We start from the raw sequence: 26,681 nt of genomic DNA, 5'->3' as shown, positions 1-26,681 counted from the left end.
ACATGTTCGATTGTTGTTTTTATTTTTATTTATTATTATTATTGTTGTTGTAAGTAAATAATATTGTCAAGAATAAAAAAATAAATACAACTCGATATTGTATATACACATTGTAATAAGTAGGTAATTGAGTCAATTTTTTTGATAGAAGCATATTTATAGTAGTAGGTACTTAGTATATAATTTTTGTGAATAGTGACGTGTGGAACGTTTATTGTCGCTGATACATTTATCTAACAAATCACGGTGGCACGGTGGCCGTACCACACGATCATTGCGATTTTATGAATCATATTGCGGCCCTGAAAAGGGCCTTTTAGGTCGTCGAGTTGACAACGACACGAATAATAACAATAATTGGACGAGACTCCAGTCGTTGCTATTATAATTTATGTCTTCTTCTCGGTCTTCTTGGGGAGAAGGACCGCCTGAATGTTAGGCAGTACACCGCCCTGTGCGATGGTCACGCCGGAGAGCAGCTTGTTGAGCTCCTCGTCGTTACGAATGGCCAGCTGCAGGTGACGCGGTATGATCCTGGTCTTTTTGTTGTCACGGGCCGCGTTACCGGCCAACTCGAGCACTTCAGCCGCCAGGTACTCCATAACGGCCGCTAGGTACACCGGCGCACCGGCACCGACCCTCTCGGCGTAGTTGCCCTTCCTGAGCAGCCTGTGGATACGACCCACCGGGAACTGGAGACCTGCGCGGTTGGAACGCGACTTTGCCTTTCCCTTGACCTTGCCTCCCTTGCCACGTCCGGACATTGCGTTTGATTATTTGGGCACTGCACAACTCACTGAAAACTAACCGACAGGTTACTTATTTTTTTTTCAAGCCGCTACGAATTCATATTATATATGAATTCGGACGGTGTTCAACCAACTGGCCGGGTGTGACGAGAAACGACGTCGACGACTCTGCGCTATTAAACGCGATTGGGTGCCGCCGGCTCAGCGAGCGAGCGTTAGTGAGGGGCGCGAGAGGGGGAGCGCGGGCTTCGGTCACGTGTGTAAGATCTACATATTACGTGGAATTAGAATTAAAAATAATAATAATAAGAATGAAAATTACATGCATACATACATACATACATACATACAAAAAAATATATATACATACAGATAGATATTATTATATTACGTATTTGGTTATTTGTTTAGAATCTTTATTCCAAATATTTATTGTGTGTTTTATCTTTTTTGTTTGAACGTGTACCGGTTTCGTGTTTTCGTTTTTATGTACTGTTGTGTAATCGTGTAAAACGCCCATTATTACATATTTTTATATTACATATTTGGTTATTTGTTTAGAATTTGTTTATTAAATAGGAACCGGTGGGGGTGGTGGCGGGGGTGTGTCCATTGTCTATTGTCTTTTGTCTTGGCCCGCCAAATTTTATTGCACCTCATAACATCTGTTGATAATTGGGTACATGTATTGTTTTTACATTTGGCAACAGTCGGGCACTCGGGCGGCGAAGGAGGCGCATCTCGAGCGGCCGAAGGGATTGTTATCGCGAAGAGGAAGTAGTGGTCGCGGTGCTGCATTGCATTTTTTTTTTTTGTTGTATTTCTCGAGTGTGAAGTGAGTGCGATCTCGATACAGAGAACCGACCGTGGTTAGCAGGTGGCGGTGGCGATTTTGTGTTTCGTGTGTGTGTGATACGGCGCTGCTGCGACGGTGAGTTGCTAACTAATATAATATTAGAATAAGGTGTTAAAATATTAAGACACACCTACATACTTATACATAGGTACATAATCTGCCTCTCTCACTCTCGCTGCCTTCATTATTGGACAATTTAACAACTACCTATGTCGCATGTTTTATTATTTATATAATATAGGATATGTATCACCAGCCGGTAAACTAGCGACAATTGGACAATTTTGATAGTTTGTAGCACCTGCGACAACATGGAATGGCTATATATTATTTGTATATATATGTAGATTTTTAGGATTCAATATAATATAATATTTTTTTGTGCGTTTATTCGTTTGATACTCTCGACGGCTCAACGGCAGCCCATCATTGAAACATATGTTAGCCCTGAAAAGGGCTTTTTGTGTGGCGTGTTTGTGCGTGCGTCTATTATTACAATAATAATATACGACATCGACACAACCGACCACTTGCGATGCGCTCGTCGCTGGTCCGGTGGCCGGTGACCCTCCTTCCGCTCCCGCTACTCGGTGGTCAGCGTACGCGAACACGGTGCGGCGGCTCGTGCTTATTGAACGTGGATGGTCGCGTTCACTTCTTGGAAGCGGCCGACGCCTTTTTCGCGGTGGTGGCGGCCTTCGATTTGGGCGCGGCGGCGGCGGCCTTCTTCGGTTTGGGGGCCTTAGGTTTCTTGGTCGGTGGCTTCGCGCTCCTCTTCGCCTTGGACGCGGCCGCGTTGCTCGACGCGCCCTTGCCGGACGCCGCGGCGGCGGCGGCGGCGCGACCCTTCTTCGGTGCGGCCGCAGCGACCGGCTTCCTCTTGGCCGCAGCCGCCGCCTTCTTGTCTTTGGCGGCGACGCCCCTGCCGCCCGCTTTGGCCGGGGAGGCGGACCCGGCGGCCGATGCCGACGCGGCGGCGGCGGCCTTCTTGCTCCTGGCGCCGGCGCTCGCGGCGGTCTTCTTGGCGGGTGCGCTCGGCTTCTTCGCCGATTTGGCCGCGGAGGACGCCGCCGCGCCGGAGCCCCTGCCGCCGGAGGACGCGGAGGCGGCCGTCGCCTTCTTAGCGGCGCCGCCGGTACCAGACTTGCTGTCTATCTTGAACGAGCCCGATGCGCCCTTGCCCTTCGTCTGAATCAGGGTGCCGGAGGCGACGGCACGCTTGAGATACTTTCTTATGAACGGCGCCAACCTCTCGGCGTCGAGGCTATAATTCGAGGCGATGTACTTCTTGATCGCCTGCAGGGACGATCCGCTCCTCTCCTTGAGCTCCTTGATCGCGCTGTTCACCATTTCGGAGGTCTTGGGGTGCGTCGGTCTCGCCTTGGGTTTCTTGGCGGCCGCTGCCGCTTTCGGTGCCTTCTTGGCGGGCGTCGCCGGCGCGGGTGTCTCCGATGCTACTGCGGTGTCGGCCATTATTTTCTTTTCTTTTTCAATTATATGAATCACACAGTCACACTAATTATATTATTGTTATAATATTATGTAGTAGTATAATATTATCGTACTAGGTGGATGATAATAATATGTGCGTAAAGAGTGCGCGGCGCTAGTGAGCGCCGGCCAGACGAATCGGTATACCGCGACGAGAGCTTCGTCGGCTGCGTGCGTTTTCTCGTATTCGAGTGTGAAACTTTTCACTAACACGTCTCGGTCTCATCGGATTTTTGATGATTATCAAACGAAAAATCGGTGGAAATCTCGTTGGCGATCGATAGTCTACGATATCGGCCACCGGTCGGGCAGTCGGGCGGGGCTCCAGGCGGTCGCGCGCGTCGGGCATCCGCGTTTGAAGTTTGTTATTGTCGAGTCGCGCGCGTACCGTCCAGTTTAAATCGCGAATTAAACAATTAAAGCGAAAGGTGGCCGCGCGCGCGACCTCCGAGGGCGGAGCTCAAGATTCCGAGGTTCAACGGGATCCATTCGTTTCGGCGATATATTAGGATTACGATCGATTTTAACGCATCGAATGCGACATGTTGTAGGACAGCACCGCGCTCCCGAGACGAGGCCGTGGACGCGCGCGCGTTCTCTTTCGTCTTTGCTCCGTAGTAGCATTAATATTATTTACGAAACGAAATAAGTCTAGTGAGCTCGTCGAAATGTCCGATTAAATTAATTATAAGTATTTATCAAACACATCGATCGAGAAGCACGCGAGATCTATATAAATTCAAAGCAAAAATTTCATTGACGCAACCGGGAGCGATGCTGTTCGGTCGCAACCTAGCATTAGCACACCTATATTCTTAATTTTCAATGTCTAAGCATAACATAATAACCTAACCGCTATCTCTCTATAATAGTATGTGTACATACTATACTTATCGTTTGCGATATAATATTATTATGACGACGAGAGCGACTGCTAACGCCGTACTCGTGTACATACAGTACGAAAACTTTATATTAACATGCCACTAGTGGATAGTTAGCATTAGTATCAGCAGTAATAGTAGTCGATAATATTATGAAAAGTATTATTCAATCAATCATTTATCGATTGGTAATTTATTAAATTATTTATTTATATTGGTAGCTTAAAACTAATTGTGGGTGGGTGTCGTTTAGTCGTTTTGATACGTTTTATTTTTATAATAGAAACATATGCGGCCCTGAAAAGGGCCTTTTTTACTTGTTGAAAAATATCCGTCATATACCTAAGTATGTATACGACAGACAACAATTAATCAACTTAACCGCCGAAACCGTAGAGGGTGCGGCCCTGGCGCTTCAGAGCGTACACGACGTCCATGGCGGTGACGGTCTTCCTCTTGGCGTGCTCCGTGTAGGTTACCGCGTCGCGGATGACGTTCTCGAGGAAAACCTTGAGAACACCGCGAGTCTCCTCGTATATCAGACCGGAGATACGTTTCACTCCACCCCTGCGCGCCAGACGCCGAATCGCCGGCTTGGTGATACCCTGGATGTTATCACGGAGCACCTTCCTGTGACGCTTCGCGCCACCTTTTCCCAATCCCTTTCCTCCCTTACCGCGGCCGGTCATCGTTGATTGTCTCTGAATTAACTGTACTTCTTAGAAAAATCACCAGCACTACGTACGTGTGTCACGTACGACGATCACTGTTACAATGCGCTTCGCGCTTACCAATCGTGCTGTATATATAGATTTCGGACAGCTAGGACCTCGCATATAAACGGGGCAGAGGGGAGAGAGGCAGCGGGGCAGCGGCGTTCGGTGTGTGAGATTCGTTCTTATTATTATGATTTTATGTATGTATAAATAAATAAATAACTACAATAACTATGTACATAAAGAAGCAAAATAAAACCGATGAATAATAAAATATGTCGATACGCATGAATTGAAAACAATACGCAATAACAGAAAAAAAAACAAATCACCGCAAAAATTTAACACATTTAACAATTAACTAAACAAAAAAAAAATTAACACCTGGTACACACACTGAGCTACAGCACGCGTCAACAAGAGTCATAAATTCCTGAAGTGGTGCCATAAATACATATAATAGAAAGTCATTATTGTGCAATTGTTTTCTAAGAAACAGTGAAACAATGGTGGCTCGCAAATATTGTTGTCGGCATTTGCCTTTGAAGTCGAAAATATATTATGCTGACGCATAATAGAAAATATCATAGAGACACACAGTGCGATAGGCGCCTGCCTCATTTACGTTATATCGATCTCGAAAATAATTATTAATTTAATAATTTCAATAAATTAATTGTTTTATATTATATTAGGTTAATTATTCTTAATGTTAGCCTAAATAAAGCCTTTTGACTTTGTATAACGTTCGTTTTATTCGTTCGATACGTGATGTCTGTCTGTGAAGCACATCATTTGAATTATATGCGGCCCTGAAAAGGGCCTTTTGTTGTAATAATAATATTATAATATTATTATTATTTAGCAGCGGCTGCGCAAAATTAAGCACGCTCGCCGCGAATGCGTCTCGCCAGTTGGATGTCCTTGGGCATGATCGTCACTCGCTTGGCGTGAATGGCGCACAGGTTGGTGTCCTCGAAGAGGCCCACCAGATACGCCTCGCTCGCCTCCTGAAGCGCCATCACGGCGGAGCTCTGGAACCTGAGGTCGGTCTTGAAGTCCTGCGCGATCTCCCTCACCAGACGCTGGAACGGCAACTTGCGGATCAACAGCTCGGTACTCTTCTGGTAGCGACGGATCTCTCTCAGAGCGACGGTACCGGGCCTGTAACGGTGAGGCTTCTTCACGCCGCCGGTGGCTGGAGCGCTCTTGCGGGCCGCCTTGGTGGCGAGCTGCTTTCGCGGCGCCTTACCTCCGGTGGACTTACGGGCTGTCTGCTTAGTACGTGCCATTACGACGACTGCTCTCACTCACTCACTCGACTCGACTGAATGCAAACTTTATTATATTATGTACGATGTGTGGACACGTCCGTCGCGTATCGCTTGCGATGATGATATAAACACCTTTAAAACTATTGGGCCGCATTTATATATAACGTCGAACCGAGCTCGAACGGGACGGGCGGGTGTGTCGGGACATTTACGAGACCTATCTAAAATGAAATTGTTTATAACAATAATAAATAGGTAACTAACAAAAATTAAAACGTTCATTTGTCTTTAATCGCGTTAAATAAGTTGAATTTACATTACTTTTCACTGATCAGTGGACAACACTAATTAAACATACAAAATTCTGTGCATGTACAAAATATTATATAATATATAAAATAAGAGACAGAGAGAGAGATGGAGAGAGAGTGAGATAAATATATATATATATATATAATTATGTACACCGAGACTATTGTCTTTTTTTTTTTTTAATTTTTAAGTTTCATATTCATGATAGTTTTTACACTTAATATAATTGTTTATCGGTTTATAGGTAAAAGTACTTGATAATAGAGGGATTGTTAATTTATATATATATATATATATTTTTTTTTTTTTTTTTTCGTTTTTCGTTGATACTGTGCGTTGTGGTGTGTGGTTCACACACACACACCAAACTCTTCGGATAGATATTGTGGCCCTGAAAAGGGCCGTTTTCATGATGATGATGATCATAGTCAATCGCTCTCATTATACTTTCATTACGTATAATAATATAAGAGAGAAATCGCCGGCGCCGAGACGATGGTGCTGGTCCTACGCCGCCGCCGCCGTTGTCCCACCGCGCCGCGACGCTCACTTGGAGCTGGTGTACTTGGTGACGGCCTTGGTGCCCTCGCTGACGGCGTGCTTGGCGAGCTCGCCGGGCAGCAGGAGCCTCACGGAGGTCTGCACCTCGCGGGACGTGATCGTCGAACGCTTGTTGTAGTGTGCGAGACGGGACGCCTCCGCCGCGATCCTCTCGAAGATGTCGTTCACGAACGAGTTCATGATTGACATCGCCTTCGAAGAGATACCGGTGTCGGGATGCACCTGCTTCAGTACCTTGTAGATGTAAATGGCGTAGCTCTCCTTCCTCTTGTGCTTCTTTTTCTTTTTGTCCGATTTGGATATGTTCTTCTGCGCCTTGCCGGACTTCTTGGCCGCCTTGCCGCTGGTCTTTGGTGGCATAGTGAACGATAGATAGGCAGTCACAAACTATGTATCGACAACAACGAGAGACACTAGACTTGTGATTTGAAATATTTTTTGGACCTCACTTCAGTAAACTTCACTTTGAAAAGTGCTCTGGCGACTGGTCCGGCGTTACATAGGAAACGTTTCGCGGCCGCCAATCGACGGCGTCGTTACCGTTAGGACGCCGCGTGTTGGGGCGCGAGGGGGGTGAACGGCGACGGCGGAGGGAGCGGGGCGTTATATTATGTATATCTCCGTCTCTATCTCCTTCTCCCTCTGACACGGTTTATTTATGGTTATTTAAAAATAATAACAATAATAACGTAGTATAACAGTATGCCTGTATTGTATGTATTGTCTCATTATTACTGATTGGATTATGCGTGAGCAATGTGAATTTCGGGCGTGTCTACATGTTCGATTGTTGTTTTTATTTTTATTTATTATTATTATTGTTGTTGTAAGTAAATAATATTGTCAAGAATAAAAAAATAAATACAACTCGATATTGTATATACACATTGTAATAAGTAGGTAATTGAGTCAATTTTTTTGATAGAAGCATATTTATAGTAGTAGGTACTTAGTATATAATTTTTGTGAATAGTGACGTGTGGAACGTTTATTGTCGCTGATACATTTATCTAACAAATCACGGTGGCACGGTGGCCGTACCACACGATCATTGCGATTTTATGAATCATATTGCGGCCCTGAAAAGGGCCTTTTAGGTCGTCGAGTTGACAACGACACGAATAATAACAATAATTGGACGAGACTCCAGTCGTTGCTATTATAATTTATGTCTTCTTCTCGGTCTTCTTGGGGAGAAGGACCGCCTGAATGTTAGGCAGTACACCGCCCTGTGCGATGGTCACGCCGGAGAGCAGCTTGTTGAGCTCCTCGTCGTTACGAATGGCCAGCTGCAGGTGACGCGGTATGATCCTGGTCTTTTTGTTGTCACGGGCCGCGTTACCGGCCAACTCGAGCACTTCAGCCGCCAGGTACTCCATAACGGCCGCTAGGTACACCGGCGCACCGGCACCGACCCTCTCGGCGTAGTTGCCCTTCCTGAGCAGCCTGTGGATACGACCCACCGGGAACTGGAGACCTGCGCGGTTGGAACGCGACTTTGCCTTTCCCTTGACCTTGCCTCCCTTGCCACGTCCGGACATTGCGTTTGATTATTTGGGCACTGCACAACTCACTGAAAACTAACCGACAGGTTACTTATTTTTTTTTCAAGCAGCTACGAATTCATATTATATATGAATTCGGACGGTGTTCAACCAACTGGCCGGGTGTGACGAGAAACGACGTCGACGACTCTGCGCTATTAAACGCGATTGGGTGCCGCCGGCTCAGCGAGCGAGCGTTAGTGAGGGGCGCGAGAGGGGGAGCGCGGGCTTCGGTCACGTGTGTAAGATCTACATATTACGTGGAATTAGAATTAAAAATAATAATAATAAGAATGAAAATTACATGCATACATACATACATACATACATACAAAAAAATATATATACATACAGATAGATATTATTATATTACGTATTTGGTTATTTGTTTAGAATCTTTATTCCAAATATTTATTGTGTGTTTTATCTTTTTTGTTTGAACGTGTACCGGTTTCGTGTTTTCGTTTTTATGTACTGTTGTGTAATCGTGTAAAACGCCCATTATTACATATTTTTATATTACATATTTGGTTATTTGTTTAGAATTTGTTTATTAAATAGGAACCGGTGGGGGTGGTGGCGGGGGTGTGTCCATTGTCTATTGTCTTTTGTCTTGGCCCGCCAAATTTTATTGCACCTCATAACATCTGTTGATAATTGGGTACATGTATTGTTTTTACATTTGGCAACAGTCGGGCACTCGGGCGGCGAAGGAGGCGCATCTCGAGCGGCCGAAGGGATTGTTATCGCGAAGAGGAAGTAGTGGTCGCGGTGCTGCATTGCATTTTTTTTTTTTGTTGTATTTCTCGAGTGTGAAGTGAGTGCGATCTCGATACAGAGAACCGACCGTGGTTAGCAGGTGGCGGTGGCGATTTTGTGTTTCGTGTGTGTGTGATACGGCGCTGCTGCGACGGTGAGTTGCTAACTAATATAATATTAGAATAAGGTGTTAAAATATTAAGACACACCTACATACTTATACATAGGTACATAATCTGCCTCTCTCACTCTCGCTGCCTTCATTATTGGACAATTTAACAACTACCTATGTCGCATGTTTTATTATTTATATAATATAGGATATGTATCACCAGCCGGTAAACTAGCGACAATTGGACAATTTTGATAGTTTGTAGCACCTGCGACAACATGGAATGGCTATATATTATTTGTATATATATGTAGATTTTTAGGATTCAATATAATATAATATTTTTTTGTGCGTTTATTCGTTTGATACTCTCGACGGCTCAACGGCAGCCCATCATTGAAACATATGTTAGCCCTGAAAAGGGCTTTTTGTGTGGCGTGTTTGTGCGTGCGTCTATTATTACAATAATAATATACGACATCGACACAACCGACCACTTGCGATGCGCTCGTCGCTGGTCCGGTGGCCGGTGACCCTCCTTCCGCTCCCGCTACTCGGTGGTCAGCGTACGCGAACACGGTGCGGCGGCTCGTGCTTATTGAACGTGGATGGTCGCGTTCACTTCTTGGAAGCGGCCGACGCCTTTTTCGCGGTGGTGGCGGCCTTCGATTTGGGCGCGGCGGCGGCGGCCTTCTTCGGTTTGGGGGCCTTAGGTTTCTTGGTCGGTGGCTTCGCGCTCCTCTTCGCCTTGGACGCGGCCGCGTTGCTCGACGCGCCCTTGCCGGACGCCGCGGCGGCGGCGGCGGCGCGACCCTTCTTCGGTGCGGCCGCAGCGACCGGCTTCCTCTTGGCCGCAGCCGCCGCCTTCTTGTCTTTGGCGGCGACGCCCCTGCCGCCCGCTTTGGCCGGGGAGGCGGACCCGGCGGCCGATGCCGACGCGGCGGCGGCGGCCTTCTTGCTCCTGGCGCCGGCGCTCGCGGCGGTCTTCTTGGCGGGTGCGCTCGGCTTCTTCGCCGATTTGGCCGCGGAGGACGCCGCCGCGCCGGAGCCCCTGCCGCCGGAGGACGCGGAGGCGGCCGTCGCCTTCTTAGCGGCGCCGCCGGTACCAGACTTGCTGTCTATCTTGAACGAGCCCGATGCGCCCTTGCCCTTCGTCTGAATCAGGGTGCCGGAGGCGACGGCACGCTTGAGATACTTTCTTATGAACGGCGCCAACCTCTCGGCGTCGAGGCTATAATTCGAGGCGATGTACTTCTTGATCGCCTGCAGGGACGATCCGCTCCTCTCCTTGAGCTCCTTGATCGCGCTGTTCACCATTTCGGAGGTCTTGGGGTGCGTCGGTCTCGCCTTGGGTTTCTTGGCGGCCGCTGCCGCTTTCGGTGCCTTCTTGGCGGGCGTCGCCGGCGCGGGTGTCTCCGATGCTACTGCGGTGTCGGCCATTATTTTCTTTTCTTTTTCAATTATATGAATCACACAGTCACACTAATTATATTATTGTTATAATATTATGTAGTAGTATAATATTATCGTACTAGGTGGATGATAATAATATGTGCGTAAAGAGTGCGCGGCGCTAGTGAGCGCCGGCCAGACGAATCGGTATACCGCGACGAGAGCTTCGTCGGCTGCGTGCGTTTTCTCGTATTCGAGTGTGAAACTTTTCACTAACACGTCTCGGTCTCATCGGATTTTTGATGATTATCAAACGAAAAATCGGTGGAAATCTCGTTGGCGATCGATAGTCTACGATATCGGCCACCGGTCGGGCAGTCGGGCGGGGCTCCAGGCGGTCGCGCGCGTCGGGCATCCGCGTTTGAAGTTTGTTATTGTCGAGTCGCGCGCGTACCGTCCAGTTTAAATCGCGAATTAAACAATTAAAGCGAAAGGTGGCCGCGCGCGCGACCTCCGAGGGCGGAGCTCAAGATTCCGAGGTTCAACGGGATCCATTCGTTTCGGCGATATATTAGGATTACGATCGATTTTAACGCATCGAATGCGACATGTTGTAGGACAGCACCGCGCTCCCGAGACGAGGCCGTGGACGCGCGCGCGTTCTCTTTCGTCTTTGCTCCGTAGTAGCATTAATATTATTTACGAAACGAAATAAGTCTAGTGAGCTCGTCGAAATGTCCGATTAAATTAATTATAAGTATTTATCAAACACATCGATCGAGAAGCACGCGAGATCTATATAAATTCAAAGCAAAAATTTCATTGACGCAACCGGGAGCGATGCTGTTCGGTCGCAACCTAGCATTAGCACACCTATATTCTTAATTTTCAATGTCTAAGCATAACATAATAACCTAACCGCTATCTCTCTATAATAGTATGTGTACATACTATACTTATCGTTTGCGATATAATATTATTATGACGACGAGAGCGACTGCTAACGCCGTACTCGTGTACATACAGTACGAAAACTTTATATTAACATGCCACTAGTGGATAGTTAGCATTAGTATCAGCAGTAATAGTAGTCGATAATATTATGAAAAGTATTATTCAATCAATCATTTATCGATTGGTAATTTATTAAATTATTTATTTATATTGGTAGCTTAAAACTAATTGTGGGTGGGTGTCGTTTAGTCGTTTTGATACGTTTTATTTTTATAATAGAAACATATGCGGCCCTGAAAAGGGCCTTTTTTACTTGTTGAAAAATATCCGTCATATACCTAAGTATGTATACGACAGACAACAATTAATCAACTTAACCGCCGAAACCGTAGAGGGTGCGGCCCTGGCGCTTCAGAGCGTACACGACGTCCATGGCGGTGACGGTCTTCCTCTTGGCGTGCTCCGTGTAGGTTACCGCGTCGCGGATGACGTTCTCGAGGAAAACCTTGAGAACACCGCGAGTCTCCTCGTATATCAGACCGGAGATACGTTTCACTCCACCCCTGCGCGCCAGACGCCGAATCGCCGGCTTGGTGATACCCTGGATGTTATCACGGAGCACCTTCCTGTGACGCTTCGCGCCACCTTTTCCCAATCCCTTTCCTCCCTTACCGCGGCCGGTCATCGTTGATTGTCTCTGAATTAACTGTACTTCTTAGAAAAATCACCAGCACTACGTACGTGTGTCACGTACGACGATCACTGTTACAATGCGCTTCGCGCTTACCAATCGTGCTGTATATATAGATTTCGGACAGCTAGGACCTCGCATATAAACGGGGCAGAGGGGAGAGAGGCAGCGGGGCAGCGGCGTTCGGTGTGTGAGATTCGTTCTTATTATTATGATTTTATGTATGTATAAATAAATAAATAACTACAATAACTATGTACATAAAGAAGCAAAATAAAACCGATGAATAATAAAATATGTCGATACGCATGAATTGAAAACAATACGCAATAACAGAAAAAAAAACAAATCACCGCAAAAATTTAACACATTTAACAATTAACTAAACAAAAAAAAAATTAACACCTGGTACACACACTGAGCTACAGCACGCGTCAACAAGAGTCATAAATTCCTGAAGTGGTGCCATAAATACATATAATAGAAAGTCATTATTGTGCAATTGTTTTCTAAGAAACAGTGAAACAATGGTGGCTCGCAAATATTGTTGTCGGCATTTGCCTTTGAAGTCGAAAATATATTATGCTGACGCATAATAGAAAATATCATAGAGACACACAGTGCGATAGGCGCCTGCCTCATTTACGTTATATCGATCTCGAAAATAATTATTAATTTAATAATTTCAATAAATTAATTGTTTTATATTATATTAGGTTAATTATTCTTAATGTTAGCCTAAATAAAGCCTTTTGACTTTGTATAACGTTCGTTTTATTCGTTCGATACGTGATGTCTGTCTGTGAAGCACATCATTTGAATTATATGCGGCCCTGAAAAGGGCCTTTTGTTGTAATAATAATATTATAATATTATTATTATTTAGCAGCGGCTGCGCAAAATTAAGCACGCTCGCCGCGAATGCGTCTCGCCAGTTGGATGTCCTTGGGCATGATCGTCACTCGCTTGGCGTGAATGGCGCACAGGTTGGTGTCCTCGAAGAGGCCCACCAGATACGCCTCGCTCGCCTCCTGAAGCGCCATCACGGCGGAGCTCTGGAACCTGAGGTCGGTCTTGAAGTCCTGCGCGATCTCCCTCACCAGACGCTGGAACGGCAACTTGCGGATCAACAGCTCGGTACTCTTCTGGTAGCGACGGATCTCTCTCAGAGCGACGGTACCGGGCCTGTAACGGTGAGGCTTCTTCACGCCGCCGGTGGCTGGAGCGCTCTTGCGGGCCGCCTTGGTGGCGAGCTGCTTTCGCGGCGCCTTACCTCCGGTGGACTTACGGGCTGTCTGCTTAGTACGTGCCATTACGACGACTGCTCTCACTCACTCACTCGACTCGACTGAATGCAAACTTTATTATATTATGTACGATGTGTGGACACGTCCGTCGCGTATCGCTTGCGATGATGATATAAACACCTTTAAAACTATTGGGCCGCATTTATATATAACGTCGAACCGAGCTCGAACGGGACGGGCGGGTGTGTCGGGACATTTACGAGACCTATCTAAAATGAAATTGTTTATAACAATAATAAATAGGTAACTAACAAAAATTAAAACGTTCATTTGTCTTTAATCGCGTTAAATAAGTTGAATTTACATTACTTTTCACTGATCAGTGGACAACACTAATTAAACATACAAAATTCTGTGCATGTACAAAATATTATATAATATATAAAATAAGAGACAGAGAGAGAGATGGAGAGAGAGTGAGATAAATATATATATATATATATAATTATGTACACCGAGACTATTGTCTTTTTTTTTTTTTAATTTTTAAGTTTCATATTCATGATAGTTTTTACACTTAATATAATTGTTTATCGGTTTATAGGTAAAAGTACTTGATAATAGAGGGATTGTTAATTTATATATATATATATATATTTTTTTTTTTTTTTTTTCGTTTATCGTTGATACTGTGCGTTGTGGTGTGTGGTTCACACACACACACCAAACTCTTCGGATAGATATTGTGGCCCTGAAAAGGGCCGTTTTCATGATGATGATGATCATAGTCAATCGCTCTCATTATACTTTCATTACGTATAATAATATAAGAGAGAAATCGCCGGCGCCGAGACGATGGTGCTGGTCCTACGCCGCCGCCGCCGTTGTCCCACCGCGCCGCGACGCTCACTTGGAGCTGGTGTACTTGGTGACGGCCTTGGTGCCCTCGCTGACGGCGTGCTTGGCGAGCTCGCCGGGCAGCAGGAGCCTCACGGAGGTCTGCACCTCGCGGGACGTGATCGTCGAACGCTTGTTGTAGTGTGCGAGACGGGACGCCTCCGCCGCGATCCTCTCGAAGATGTCGTTCACGAACGAGTTCATGATTGACATCGCCTTCGAAGAGATACCGGTGTCGGGATGCACCTGCTTCAGTACCTTGTAGATGTAAATGGCGTAGCTCTCCTTCCTCTTGTGCTTCTTTTTCTTTTTGTCCGATTTGGATATGTTCTTCTGCGCCTTGCCGGACTTCTTGGCCGCCTTGCCGCTGGTCTTTGGTGGCATAGTGAACGATAGATAGGCAGTCACAAACTATGTATCGACAACAACGAGAGACACTAGACTTGTGATTTGAAATATTTTTTGGACCTCACTTCAGTAAACTTCACTTTGAAAAGTGCTCTGGCGACTGGTCCGGCGTTACATAGGAAACGTTTCGCGGCCGCCAATCGACGGCGTCGTTACCGTTAGGACGCCGCGTGTTGGGGCGCGAGGGGGGTGAACGGCGACGGCGGAGGGAGCGGGGCGTTATATTATGTATATCTCCGTCTCTATCTCCTTCTCCCTCTGACACGGTTTATTTATGGTTATTTAAAAATAATAACAATAATAACGTAGTATAACAGTATGCCTGTATTGTATGTATTGTCTCATTATTACTGATTGGATTATGCGTGAGCAATGTGAATTTCGGGCGTGTCTACATGTTCGATTGTTGTTTTTATTTTTATTTATTATTATTATTGTTGTTGTAAGTAAATAATATTGTCAAGAATAAAAAAATAAATACAACTCGATATTGTATATACACATTGTAATAAGTAGGTAATTGAGTCAATTTTTTTGATAGAAGCATATTTATAGTAGTAGGTACTTAGTATATAATTTTTGTGAATAGTGACGTGTGGAACGTTTATTGTCGCTGATACATTTATCTAACAAATCACGGTGGCACGGTGGCCGTACCACACGATCATTGCGATTTTATGAATCATATTGCGGCCCTGAAAAGGGCCTTTTAGGTCGTCGAGTTGACAACGACACGAATAATAACAATAATTGGACGAGACTCCAGTCGTTGCTATTATAATTTATGTCTTCTTCTCGGTCTTCTTGGGGAGAAGGACCGCCTGAATGTTAGGCAGTACACCGCCCTGTGCGATGGTCACGCCGGAGAGCAGCTTGTTGAGCTCCTCGTCGTTACGAATGGCCAGCTGCAGGTGACGCGGTATGATCCTGGTCTTTTTGTTGTCACGGGCCGCGTTACCGGCCAACTCGAGCACTTCAGCCGCCAGGTACTCCATAACGGCCGCTAGGTACACCGGCGCACCGGCACCGACCCTCTCGGCGTAGTTGCCCTTCCTGAGCAGCCTGTGGATACGACCCACCGGGAACTGGAGACCTGCGCGGTTGGAACGCGACTTTGCCTTTCCCTTGACCTTGCCTCCCTTGCCACGTCCGGACATTGCGTTTGATTATTTGGGCACTGCACAACTCACTGAAAACTAACCGACAGGTTACTTATTTTTTTTTCAAGCCGCTACGAATTCATATTATATATGAATTCGGACGGTGTTCAACCAACTGGCCGGGTGTGACGAGAAACGACGTCGACGACTCTGCGCTATTAAACGCGATTGGGTGCCGCCGGCTCAGCGAGCGAGCGTTAGTGAGGGGCGCGAGAGGGGGAGCGCGGGCTTCGGTCACGTGTGTAAGATCTACATATTACGTGGAATTAGAATTAAAAATAATAATAATAAGAATGAAAATTACATGCATACATACATACATACATACATACAAAAAAATATATATACATACAGATAGATATTATTATATTACGTATTTGGTTATTTGTTTAGAATCTTTATTCCAAATATTTATTGTGTGTTTTATCTTTTTTGTTTGAACGTGTACCGGTTTCGTGTTTTCGTTTTTATGTACTGTTGTGTAATCGTGTAAAACGCCCATTATTACATATTTTTATATTACATATTTGGTTATTTGTTTAGAATTTGTTTATTAAATAGGAACCGGTGGGGGTGGTGGCGGGGGTGTGTCCATTGTCTATTGTCTTTTGTCTTGGCCCGCCAAATTTTATTGCACCTCATAACATCTGTTGATAATTGGGTACATGTATTGTTTTTACATTTGGCAACAGTCGGGCACTCGGGCGGCGAAGGAGGCGCATCTCGAGCGGCCGAAGGGATTGTTATCGCGAAGAGGAAGTAGTGGTCGCGGTGCTGCATTGCATTTTTTTTTTTTGTTGTATTTCTCGAGTGTGAAGTGAGTGCGATCTCGATACAGAGAACCGACCGTGGTTAGCAGGTGGCGGTGGCGATTTTGTGTTTCGTGTGTGTGTGATACGGCGCTGCTGCGACGGTGAGTTGCTAACTAATATAATATTAGAATAAGGTGTTAAAATATTAAGACACACCTACATACTTATACATAGGTACATAATCTGCCTCTCTCACTCTCGCTGCCTTCATTATTGGACAATTTAACAACTACCTATGTCGCATGTTTTATTATTTATATAATATAGGATATGTATCACCAGCCGGTAAACTAGCGACAATTGGACAATTTTGATAGTTTGTAGCACCTGCGACAACATGGAATGGCTATATATTATTTGTATATATATGTAGATTTTTAGGATTCAATATAATATAATATTTTTTTGTGCGTTTATTCGTTTGATACTCTCGACGGCTCAACGGCAGCCCATCATTGAAACATATGTTAGCCCTGAAAAGGGCTTTTTGTGTGGCGTGTTTGTGCGTGCGTCTATTATTACAATAATAATATACGACATCGACACAACCGACCACTTGCGATGCGCTCGTCGCTGGTCCGGTGGCCGGTGACCCTCCTTCCGCTCCCGCTACTCGGTGGTCAGCGTACGCGAACACGGTGCGGCGGCTCGTGCTTATTGAACGTGGATGGTCGCGTTCACTTCTTGGAAGCGGCCGACGCCTTTTTCGCGGTGGTGGCGGCCTTCGATTTGGGCGCGGCGGCGGCGGCCTTCTTCGGTTTGGGGGCCTTAGGTTTCTTGGTCGGTGGCTTCGCGCTCCTCTTCGCCTTGGACGCGGCCGCGTTGCTCGACGCGCCCTTGCCGGACGCCGCGGCGGCGGCGGCGGCGCGACCCTTCTTCGGTGCGGCCGCAGCGACCGGCTTCCTCTTGGCCGCAGCCGCCGCCTTCTTGTCTTTGGCGGCGACGCCCCTGCCGCCCGCTTTGGCCGGGGAGGCGGACCCGGCGGCCGATGCCGACGCGGCGGCGGCGGCCTTCTTGCTCCTGGCGCCGGCGCTCGCGGCGGTCTTCTTGGCGGGTGCGCTCGGCTTCTTCGCCGATTTGGCCGCGGAGGACGCCGCCGCGCCGGAGCCCCTGCCGCCGGAGGACGCGGAGGCGGCCGTCGCCTTCTTAGCGGCGCCGCCGGTACCAGACTTGCTGTCTATCTTGAACGAGCCCGATGCGCCCTTGCCCTTCGTCTGAATCAGGGTGCCGGAGGCGACGGCACGCTTGAGATACTTTCTTATGAACGGCGCCAACCTCTCGGCGTCGAGGCTATAATTCGAGGCGATGTACTTCTTGATCGCCTGCAGGGACGATCCGCTCCTCTCCTTGAGCTCCTTGATCGCGCTGTTCACCATTTCGGAGGTCTTGGGGTGCGTCGGTCTCGCCTTGGGTTTCTTGGCGGCCGCTGCCGCTTTCGGTGCCTTCTTGGCGGGCGTCGCCGGCGCGGGTGTCTCCGATGCTACTGCGGTGTCGGCCATTATTTTCTTTTCTTTTTCAATTATATGAATCACACAGTCACACTAATTATATTATTGTTATAATATTATGTAGTAGTATAATATTATCGTACTAGGTGGATGATAATAATATGTGCGTAAAGAGTGCGCGGCGCTAGTGAGCGCCGGCCAGACGAATCGGTATACCGCGACGAGAGCTTCGTCGGCTGCGTGCGTTTTCTCGTATTCGAGTGTGAAACTTTTCACTAACACGTCTCGGTCTCATCGGATTTTTGATGATTATCAAACGAAAAATCGGTGGAAATCTCGTTGGCGATCGATAGTCTACGATATCGGCCACCGGTCGGGCAGTCGGGCGGGGCTCCAGGCGGTCGCGCGCGTCGGGCATCCGCGTTTGAAGTTTGTTATTGTCGAGTCGCGCGCGTACCGTCCAGTTTAAATCGCGAATTAAACAATTAAAGCGAAAGGTGGCCGCGCGCGCGACCTCCGAGGGCGGAGCTCAAGATTCCGAGGTTCAACGGGATCCATTCGTTTCGGCGATATATTAGGATTACGATCGATTTTAACGCATCGAATGCGACATGTTGTAGGACAGCACCGCGCTCCCGAGACGAGGCCGTGGACGCGCGCGCGTTCTCTTTCGTCTTTGCTCCGTAGTAGCATTAATATTATTTACGAAACGAAATAAGTCTAGTGAGCTCGTCGAAATGTCCGATTAAATTAATTATAAGTATTTATCAAACACATCGATCGAGAAGCACGCGAGATCTATATAAATTCAAAGCAAAAATTTCATTGACGCAACCGGGAGCGATGCTGTTCGGTCGCAACCTAGCATTAGCACACCTATATTCTTAATTTTCAATGTCTAAGCATAACATAATAACCTAACCGCTATCTCTCTATAATAGTATGTGTACATACTATACTTATCGTTTGCGATATAATATTATTATGACGACGAGAGCGACTGCTAACGCCGTACTCGTGTACATACAGTACGAAAACTTTATATTAACATGCCACTAGTGGATAGTTAGCATTAGTATCAGCAGTAATAGTAGTCGATAATATTATGAAAAGTATTATTCAATCAATCATTTATCGATTGGTAATTTATTAAATTATTTATTTATATTGGTAGCTTAAAACTAATTGTGGGTGGGTGTCGTTTAGTCGTTTTGATACGTTTTATTTTTATAATAGAAACATATGCGGCCCTGAAAAGGGCCTTTTTTACTTGTTGAAAAATATCCGTCATATACCTAAGTATGTATACGACAGACAACAATTAATCAACTTAACCGCCGAAACCGTAGAGGGTGCGGCCCTGGCGCTTCAGAGCGTACACGACGTCCATGGCGGTGACGGTCTTCCTCTTGGCGTGCTCCGTGTAGGTTACCGCGTCGCGGATGACGTTCTCGAGGAAAACCTTGAGAACACCGCGAGTCTCCTCGTATATCAGACCGGAGATACGTTTCACTCCACCCCTGCGCGCCAGACGCCGAATCGCCGGCTTGGTGATACCCTGGATGTTATCACGGAGCACCTTCCTGTGACGCTTCGCGCCACCTTTTCCCAATCCCTTTCCTCCCTTACCGCGGCCGGTCATCGTTGATTGTCTCTGAATTAACTGTACTTCTTAGAAAAATCACCAGCACTACGTACGTGTGTCACGTACGACGATCACTGTTACAATGCGCTTCGCGGACTTGTAATTGTTACATCCTCCCTCGCAAGGGGGATGCTTAAGCCCGTTCGAGTATGGGTCTCTATCGGGTGGATTGTTTGTTCGCGCCCTGCTGATACAGGGCGGTACGGGGGCGGGCTAATAGCCCTTGGTGGGGGCTGCTGCGCGCGAGGAACAATGGCTCGACTCGCTGCGCGCAGCCGATGGGGTCTTGTCCGGGGTGTCAATCCGGTGGTAGTGTGGGGTCAAGGAGTAATCTCGACTTGACCCTGGTGTCGTGGTCGGTGGTATCGGGCAGCGCGCTGCGCGGCTCGCGGTCAAGCTCCGCCGGGTGAGACCCCCGGTAGCCCCGGGGGAGGCCCAGCGAGGCGACCAGCGGTCGAAGCCGCGGCTGCTGCCCTGGTGTCATGTCCGGTGGTATCGGCATCCGCGGAGAGTAGCTCACGCGGATACCGCAGGCGATCTGGCGGCCTGGAGTGCCATGGCGCGATGTTTTGGAGATGGGGATGCTGAGAGCCATCCGCTCGATCGAACATCCCCTTCGCGAGTCGCGCGACGAACTCGTCGATGGACTCCATCCGCAGGTCTCGCGCTATGGTGGCGTTTCTCACGTAGCGGGGGGCCCCCACTGCGCGCCTCAGGCATGTGTTCTGCACGGCGCGCAGTCTCTGCCGGTGGGCCTCCTTAGTGTAGGAGTACCACGCCGGCGCCGCGTACGTGAGATGTGGGCGCACGTACTGCTTGTACAGCGCGAGCTTAGTACGGATGGGTATGTTGCCGGTGAATAGGGGGCGGAGTTTGCTCGACACCCCCTTCGCTCTTCCTACGATCCTCTTGACGTGGTGCCGCATGGTCAGATTCCGGTCGATGGTGACCCCTAAGTAGGTGACCGGCGTCTTCCACGGCACGTCCTGGTCCAGGAATCGCAGGGGCGGCGGCAACCAACTCCGGCCGAAGGCGATCGCCTGTGTCTTGGTAGGGTTGGCGGCTAGTCTCCACTTGTTCAGCCACTCTGGCAGGAGGTCCAGAGCGCGTTGGAGCTTCGCCGCTGCTGCCTTGGTGTTGAGCGAGGTGGCCACGTACGCCGTGTCGTCGGCGAAGAGGGCCAGGCTACACCCGCTCGGGCAGGGGACGTCGTCCGTGTAAGTAGTGTACAGCAGCGGCGATAGCACGCTGCCCTGTGGGACGCCCGCCGTGATGGGTCGCGGTCTCGACGCAGCCTCTCCCGTCGCAACGTAGAACGTGCGGTCGGTGAGAAAGGCGCGGAGCACGGCGACTATACGGCGGGGCAGTGGAGACTCGGCGAGCTTCAGCACGAGGCCATCGTGCCAGACACGGTCGAAGGCCTTCTCCATGTCCAGCATCACGGCGGCGGCCCCTTCCTTCTTGTTGAGGGCCGCGGCTGCAGTGAAGAGCACCTTCGTCAGCTGCAGCGTGGTGCTGTGCTCGCCGCGGAAGCCGAACTGCTCGGGCCTCGGCTGCAGGTATTTGTAGGTCCTCTGCAGCAACAGCCTCTCGAACAGCTTCGACTGAGTTGAGAGCAAGGTGATAGGCCGGTAGCTCTCCGGTCGGGTGTAATCCTTTCCGGGCTTCGGCAGTAGGATCACCTTGCCCTCTTTCCAGGTACTGGGGAAGTGTAGGGACCGGATGATCCCCGTGAAGAGGCGCGCCAGCGCGACTATCCACCTCATGGGTAGGTGGCGCAGCGCCTGGTGGGTGATGCCGTCCGGTCCCGGCGCCTTCTTCAGTGGCAGCCGGAGTATCGCCTTCCGCACTTGTGAAGGCGAAAAGGCAATGGGGTCGTCATCGGGTGGGATCGGGCGAGCTAGCCAGCCCTCGACAGCGCTCTCGACCTCGGCCACGCGCGCTGGGCATGCCGCGGCGTTCGGTGAGAATTGGCGCTGGAGGTGCTCGGCGAAGATTTCGGCCCGATCGTTGTCGTCATAGGTGATGGCGCCGTTGCCGTCGCGTAGCGGACGCTTCGGCTCTGGAGTCCTATAGAGGCGGCGGCAGAGTTGGTGGAGGCGTGTGGGCTCGGTGGTCGCCTCCCCCAGCGCTTGCTCCCAGGAGCGCTGGGCGTGGGCGGCCAACTCTTTCTTGACCCGTTCGGCGAGGCGGTTCAGCTTTGTCTTCAGCACGGGGCAGCGATTGTGCTGCCACTGCCTCCTGAGCGCGCGCTTCTGTCTGATCAGCCTCAGCACGAACGGGGCTAGGTCCTCGCGTATGACCTCCGGCGGACGCGTGGTCGTTGCTTCCGCCAGAGCTGCCTGGAGTTGCCGCGTCATGGACTCCGCCATGTCGTCAACGGCGCCTGGTGTCGTGTCCGGTGGGCCTGGCGCGGTGGCGCCTTCGAGTATCGATTCGAAGGCGTTCCAGTCGGTGACCCTCCAGCTGCGTGCGGGCGGGGATGGTGCCCCCGCGAGAAGGCACAGCACTGGTTGGTGGTCCGACTGGTACTCATCCATCAGGACCTCCTGCGCCAGGTAGAGATCAGGCCGGTTATGCACCACCAAATCGATAATGTCCGGCCTGTGGGTGTTGTTTCTCGGGTAGTGGGTGGCGGCATCTGGTCCGCACACCTGGTAGCCGCGAGCCTCGGCATGCTGCAGGAGCCGGTTGCCCCGCGAGCTGCTGGAGTGGGATTGCCAGCTGATATGCTTGGCATTCCAGTCGCCCGCGAGGAGCGTCGGCTTCCGGCTGAGCGCGGCCTCCAGCTCGGCCGGCGCGAAGTTGGAGCCGGGGGGAGCGTAGACAGCTAGCACGTCTGTGGGCTGCCCGCCCAGTTCTAGCTCGACCCCCAGCGTCAGGATTTTGTCGCCGTTGACCGGCGGGATTGCGCGGTGAGCGATCCGTCGCCGTATCATCACCGCCAGTCCGCGAAAGGGCGCCCCGTTGGCCGCCTGGTGCTCTGCGCGGTAGACGTAGTAGCCCGCGGCACGCAGTCGGTCGGTGGGGCGCAGGTGCGTCTCGGAAATGAGCGCCACATCCACGTCCTGTGTGCGTAGGATGTGACGCAAGTGGTGGCCTTTATCCCGAAGGCCGTCGGCGTTCCAGTGCAGGAGGCGTAAGTTCATTTTCGTTGCCTCACGCCTCGACTGCGCGACCGGCGTCCTCCGTAGGTCGGTTCAGACGGGGTCGGGTATAGGGCGCCCAGCAATGCGGTGACCGCCCTGTCAACCGCCTCAGCGATCGCCGTCTCGCTGGGGAGCGTCTGGCCCCTCAGTGGGCCCCCGCTGCGGGGGCGTGCGGCGCGCTGGTCAGCGGCTCTGGTAGCTCCAGCAACTGGAGCGGAGTCGGCGGCGGCCCTACTGGGGCCAGCCTCGGCGTGCGCGGCAGGTTCCGCGCGCGGGGGGGCGGGGGGTTGTACCCCCCCGCGTCCTCTTCTTTTCCCCCCTCTGCGGCGTCGGCGTTGGCTGGGAGGCTCCGCGGGGTAGGTGACCATCTCTACCTCCTGCGGCTGCGAGTAGTACTGCCCATGGGCACGCGGGTCAGCCTGCGCGTGTTCGCGCGGCTCGTCCCTCCGCCGTGTTTGGGCAGCTGATGTAGGCGCTGGAGTGGTGGCGCCATGTGTGCCGCGAGCGCCAGGTGCGCCAGGTGCGCCAGATGGTCCCCGCGCGTCGCGGACGCCAAGTGCGCCATGGGCGCCATGTGAGCTAGGCGCGCCAGGTGCGCCAGGTGCGCCATGTGCGCCGCGGGCGCCAAATACGCCCTGCGCGCCACGTCCGCCGCCAGCGCCAGGCGCGCCATGTGCGCCATGTGCGCCGCGCGCGCCGCGACCGCCGCGACCACCGCGACGTCGACCGCGCGCCTCGGAGGCGCCCATGCCCCGTGCTGCAAGTGCCACCGTGCCAGCGCGCTTGTTGCGCGCCTCCTCCTTCAGCACCGGACACGTGCTGTGGTTGGCCGGATGCGCCCCCTTGCAATTGGCGCATCTCGGCGTGGCCCCCTTAGGTAGGGGGCAGTCGGCGGTACGGTGGCCCTCCCCGCACTTCACACAGGCCAGGGCCCGGTGGCATTGGTGCGAGGAGTGTCTAAATCCCTGACATCTATGACATTGTGCGGGGCCCCTTTTGCCCCGCCAGGACTCGATGGTCACCCCCGGAATGCACAACAGCTCTGTTATGCCGTAGATCGCGGGGGTGATGTCTGGAGTGCGGCGGAGTATGACCAGGAAGATACACCCCGGTCTTCCCTTCCTGGCTCTAATGGGCTGGGCGTGTTCAGGCTCGTACCCGAGGTCTCGCAGCTCTGACATGATGGCCTCGGGTTCCGTGTCCGCCGGAATGCCTCTTACCGCCACCTTCAGCTGCCGCTCTGCTGGTAGGGAGTAGGAGAAGTATACCACGTTAACTCCGCTGGTCTCCAACTCCCCAAGGTACCGCTGCACCAGGCGGTACTCCTCCTCGTCCTCTGGTGTTATTTTGAGCCCCTGTCCATAGGCACGCGCGTTCACCGTACGCCCCAGTCTCTTTTTCATCTCCCTGACATGGGTGGTCCAGTCAGGGAGGGATTCTATTACAAATGGCGGGTATTTCGGTGTCTGAGGCGCGGCGGGCAGGGGCGCGAGTGGTGGCCGACGGGCCACCGTCGGCGACGCGGTCATCGCGGCGTATGACGCCGCGTTTAAATTTGTAGTCGCCGCGTCTTGCGGCGTTGGTTGAGCCGTCGCAAGGGCCGCGCGGGGCGCGGGGTGGGCGGAGGGGGGCGCACTCGTCGACGCCGTTGCCATGGTTGTATCCTCAAAACGGCGGCGGCGCGGGTCCCTCTGGGAGAGCGGCGCCGGTTGCGCATGTTGAGAAGGCTGTTGATGTGGTTGATTGACGCCAGGGGGCGTCGTCTGCGCGCATACGCGCTTAGGCGCCGACCCGGCGGCGTCCTCGTCTGAGTCCGGCGGCGGCGGGCGGCGTAGAGCTTGATGCGCTCGTTTCACTTTAACGAGCGCATCGTGTTCGTCGCTCGAGAGCGGCGAAGTTAGGAGGCCCTCGTTTAAAAGGCGCCTGCGCGTCTGCGATAGGTACTCGCACATTGCGCGCGCGAGTCCGTCCGTTGCGAACCGGCCTATGAGTGTCTGCGCAACAAACAGCGCATCCGACTCATAGCCGGCACGGGGCGACACGGGCTGCGCCGGGCGCAGGTCGCCTTCTAAGAAGGCCAGCAGCTCAGCCGGGTCTTGCCCATGAGCGATGTTTTCCTCCTCTTGAATAGATAGAATAGGCGGACTCACCGTTGGGTGCATTTCATCGGGTGGCGCCATCAATGAGGGGCGTGGCCTGTGTGGTGTTGCGGTGAGGGCGCTCTCGCCATCGCTATACCGCGACGAGAGCTGCGGCCTCACATCACTTTCACTTAACACATTTAAAAGGTCCTGCGTGTCACTGTCACTATAACCCGCGAGGGGGGCTCGAGCGCCAGCCGGGCGCGAGTCACCAGCGACCTCGGGGTCATTCGGCGACGCGGTGTACCGCGTTAAAGTTTTTTCCGCGGGGGCGGGGTTGTGGGGGGCCGATACGGCGGGGTATACAGTCGAAGTATACCGCGACGAGAGCTGTTTCTTAAAAACGGCTGTCTCGCCCGGTTCTTCGGCTCCTGGTCCCGGGGCTCGATCGCTACGCGAGCGAGAGCCGCTCAGGGACCGGTCAGCCATGCGCGACGCGGGAGCACTGCATTCATATGATGACGACGGCGGCGGCGGCGCGGCTCCACCGCGCGAGCGGGAGCGTTCATTGGCGCGCGGGCCAGATACGTCGCGACGGGATTTTCGCTCCATGGCGGGAGCTGGAGTCTGCCAGGCACAGCCTGGACACCTTAGCGCCTCCCGCGCATGCGCATCCCCCGGTGAGACCCTCTGGTGGGAAGCCGGGATAGACGCAGCGCGTTCGTTGCTTCGGTGTCGGCGTGAAACGGGTGCAGGCGGCTACTCAAATGGTTTCTGCATATATGTTTTATAATTAAAACAATAGCAGTGATGAAACGCGTATAGGCTCGTGTGCACAAGTAGGCAGACGACCGTACAATGCGCTTCGCGCTTACCAATCGTGCTGTATATATAGATTTCGGACAGCTAGGACCTCGCATATAAACGGGGCAGAGGGGAGAGAGGCAGCGGGGCAGCGGCGTTCGGTGTGTGAGATTCGTTCTTATTATTATGATTTTATGTATGTATAAATAAATAAATAACTACAATAACTATGTACATAAAGAAGCAAAATAAAACCGATGAATAATAAAATATGTCGATACGCATGAATTGAAAACAATACGCAATAACAGAAAAAAAAACAAATCACCGCAAAAATTTAACACATTTAACAATTAACTAAACAAAAAAAAAATTAACACCTGGTACACACACTGAGCTACAGCACGCGTCAACAAGAGTCATAAATTCCTGAAGTGGTGCCATAAATACATATAATAGAAAGTCATTATTGTGCAATTGTTTTCTAAGAAACAGTGAAACAATGGTGGCTCGCAAATATTGTTGTCGGCATTTGCCTTTGAAGTCGAAAATATATTATGCTGACGCATAATAGAAAATATCATAGAGACACACAGTGCGATAGGCGCCTGCCTCATTTACGTTATATCGATCTCGAAAATAATTATTAATTTAATAATTTCAATAAATTAATTGTTTTATATTATATTAGGTTAATTATTCTTAATGTTAGCCTAAATAAAGCCTTTTGACTTT

At 50.4% G+C, this 26,681-nt stretch overlaps 11 protein-coding genes across 11 annotated transcripts; all 11 read right to left on the bottom strand.

Moving 5' to 3' along the window:
- Positions 1–294: 294 nt before the first annotated feature.
- Positions 295–822, bottom strand: LOC123690267 (histone H2A). Its single transcript, XM_045633471.1, has one exon. The coding sequence runs from the start codon at positions 762–764 to the stop codon at positions 390–392; it is 375 nt and encodes a 124-aa protein (XP_045489427.1). The 5' UTR covers positions 765–822; the 3' UTR covers positions 295–389.
- A 1,154-nt stretch (positions 823–1,976) lies between these two features.
- LOC123690198 (late histone H1-like) lies at positions 1,977–3,168 on the bottom strand. The gene has a single exon (XM_045633320.1). The coding sequence runs from the start codon at positions 3,076–3,078 to the stop codon at positions 2,257–2,259; it is 822 nt and encodes a 273-aa protein (XP_045489276.1). The 5' UTR covers positions 3,079–3,168; the 3' UTR covers positions 1,977–2,256.
- Positions 3,169–4,270: 1,102 nt separating this feature from the next.
- On the bottom strand, positions 4,271–4,828 carry LOC123690202 (histone H4). Its single transcript, XM_045633325.1, has one exon. It carries the CDS (start codon positions 4,667–4,669, stop codon positions 4,358–4,360), a length of 312 nt encoding a protein of 103 aa, XP_045489281.1. The 5' UTR covers positions 4,670–4,828; the 3' UTR covers positions 4,271–4,357.
- A 1,837-nt stretch (positions 4,829–6,665) lies between these two features.
- LOC123690200 (histone H2B) lies at positions 6,666–7,262 on the bottom strand. Its single transcript, XM_045633323.1, has one exon. It carries the CDS (start codon positions 7,201–7,203, stop codon positions 6,829–6,831), a length of 375 nt encoding a protein of 124 aa, XP_045489279.1. The 5' UTR covers positions 7,204–7,262; the 3' UTR covers positions 6,666–6,828.
- Positions 7,263–7,914: 652 nt separating this feature from the next.
- On the bottom strand, positions 7,915–8,442 carry LOC123690201 (histone H2A). The gene has a single exon (XM_045633324.1). It carries the CDS (start codon positions 8,382–8,384, stop codon positions 8,010–8,012), a length of 375 nt encoding a protein of 124 aa, XP_045489280.1. The 5' UTR covers positions 8,385–8,442; the 3' UTR covers positions 7,915–8,009.
- Positions 8,443–9,596: 1,154 nt separating this feature from the next.
- LOC123690199 (late histone H1-like) lies at positions 9,597–10,788 on the bottom strand. Its single transcript, XM_045633321.1, has one exon. It carries the CDS (start codon positions 10,696–10,698, stop codon positions 9,877–9,879), a length of 822 nt encoding a protein of 273 aa, XP_045489277.1. The 5' UTR covers positions 10,699–10,788; the 3' UTR covers positions 9,597–9,876.
- A 1,102-nt stretch (positions 10,789–11,890) lies between these two features.
- On the bottom strand, positions 11,891–12,448 carry LOC123690203 (histone H4). Its single transcript, XM_045633326.1, has one exon. The coding sequence runs from the start codon at positions 12,287–12,289 to the stop codon at positions 11,978–11,980; it is 312 nt and encodes a 103-aa protein (XP_045489282.1). The 5' UTR covers positions 12,290–12,448; the 3' UTR covers positions 11,891–11,977.
- A 1,837-nt stretch (positions 12,449–14,285) lies between these two features.
- On the bottom strand, positions 14,286–14,891 carry LOC123690303 (histone H2B). The gene has a single exon (XM_045633561.1). The coding sequence runs from the start codon at positions 14,821–14,823 to the stop codon at positions 14,449–14,451; it is 375 nt and encodes a 124-aa protein (XP_045489517.1). The 5' UTR covers positions 14,824–14,891; the 3' UTR covers positions 14,286–14,448.
- A 643-nt stretch (positions 14,892–15,534) lies between these two features.
- Positions 15,535–16,062, bottom strand: LOC123690302 (histone H2A). Its single transcript, XM_045633552.1, has one exon. The coding sequence runs from the start codon at positions 16,002–16,004 to the stop codon at positions 15,630–15,632; it is 375 nt and encodes a 124-aa protein (XP_045489508.1). The 5' UTR covers positions 16,005–16,062; the 3' UTR covers positions 15,535–15,629.
- A 1,154-nt stretch (positions 16,063–17,216) lies between these two features.
- Positions 17,217–18,408, bottom strand: LOC123690272 (late histone H1-like). Its single transcript, XM_045633499.1, has one exon. The coding sequence runs from the start codon at positions 18,316–18,318 to the stop codon at positions 17,497–17,499; it is 822 nt and encodes a 273-aa protein (XP_045489455.1). The 5' UTR covers positions 18,319–18,408; the 3' UTR covers positions 17,217–17,496.
- A 1,102-nt stretch (positions 18,409–19,510) lies between these two features.
- Positions 19,511–20,002, bottom strand: LOC123690278 (histone H4). The gene has a single exon (XM_045633505.1). The coding sequence runs from the start codon at positions 19,907–19,909 to the stop codon at positions 19,598–19,600; it is 312 nt and encodes a 103-aa protein (XP_045489461.1). The 5' UTR covers positions 19,910–20,002; the 3' UTR covers positions 19,511–19,597.
- Positions 20,003–26,681: the final 6,679 nt, after the last annotated feature.

Source organism: Pieris rapae, chromosome 23 (assembly GCF_905147795.1).
Source record: "Pieris rapae chromosome 23, ilPieRapa1.1, whole genome shotgun sequence".
Taxonomy (NCBI): domain Eukaryota; kingdom Metazoa; phylum Arthropoda; class Insecta; order Lepidoptera; family Pieridae; genus Pieris; species Pieris rapae.
This window is presented reverse-complemented; position numbering and strand designations above follow the sequence as displayed.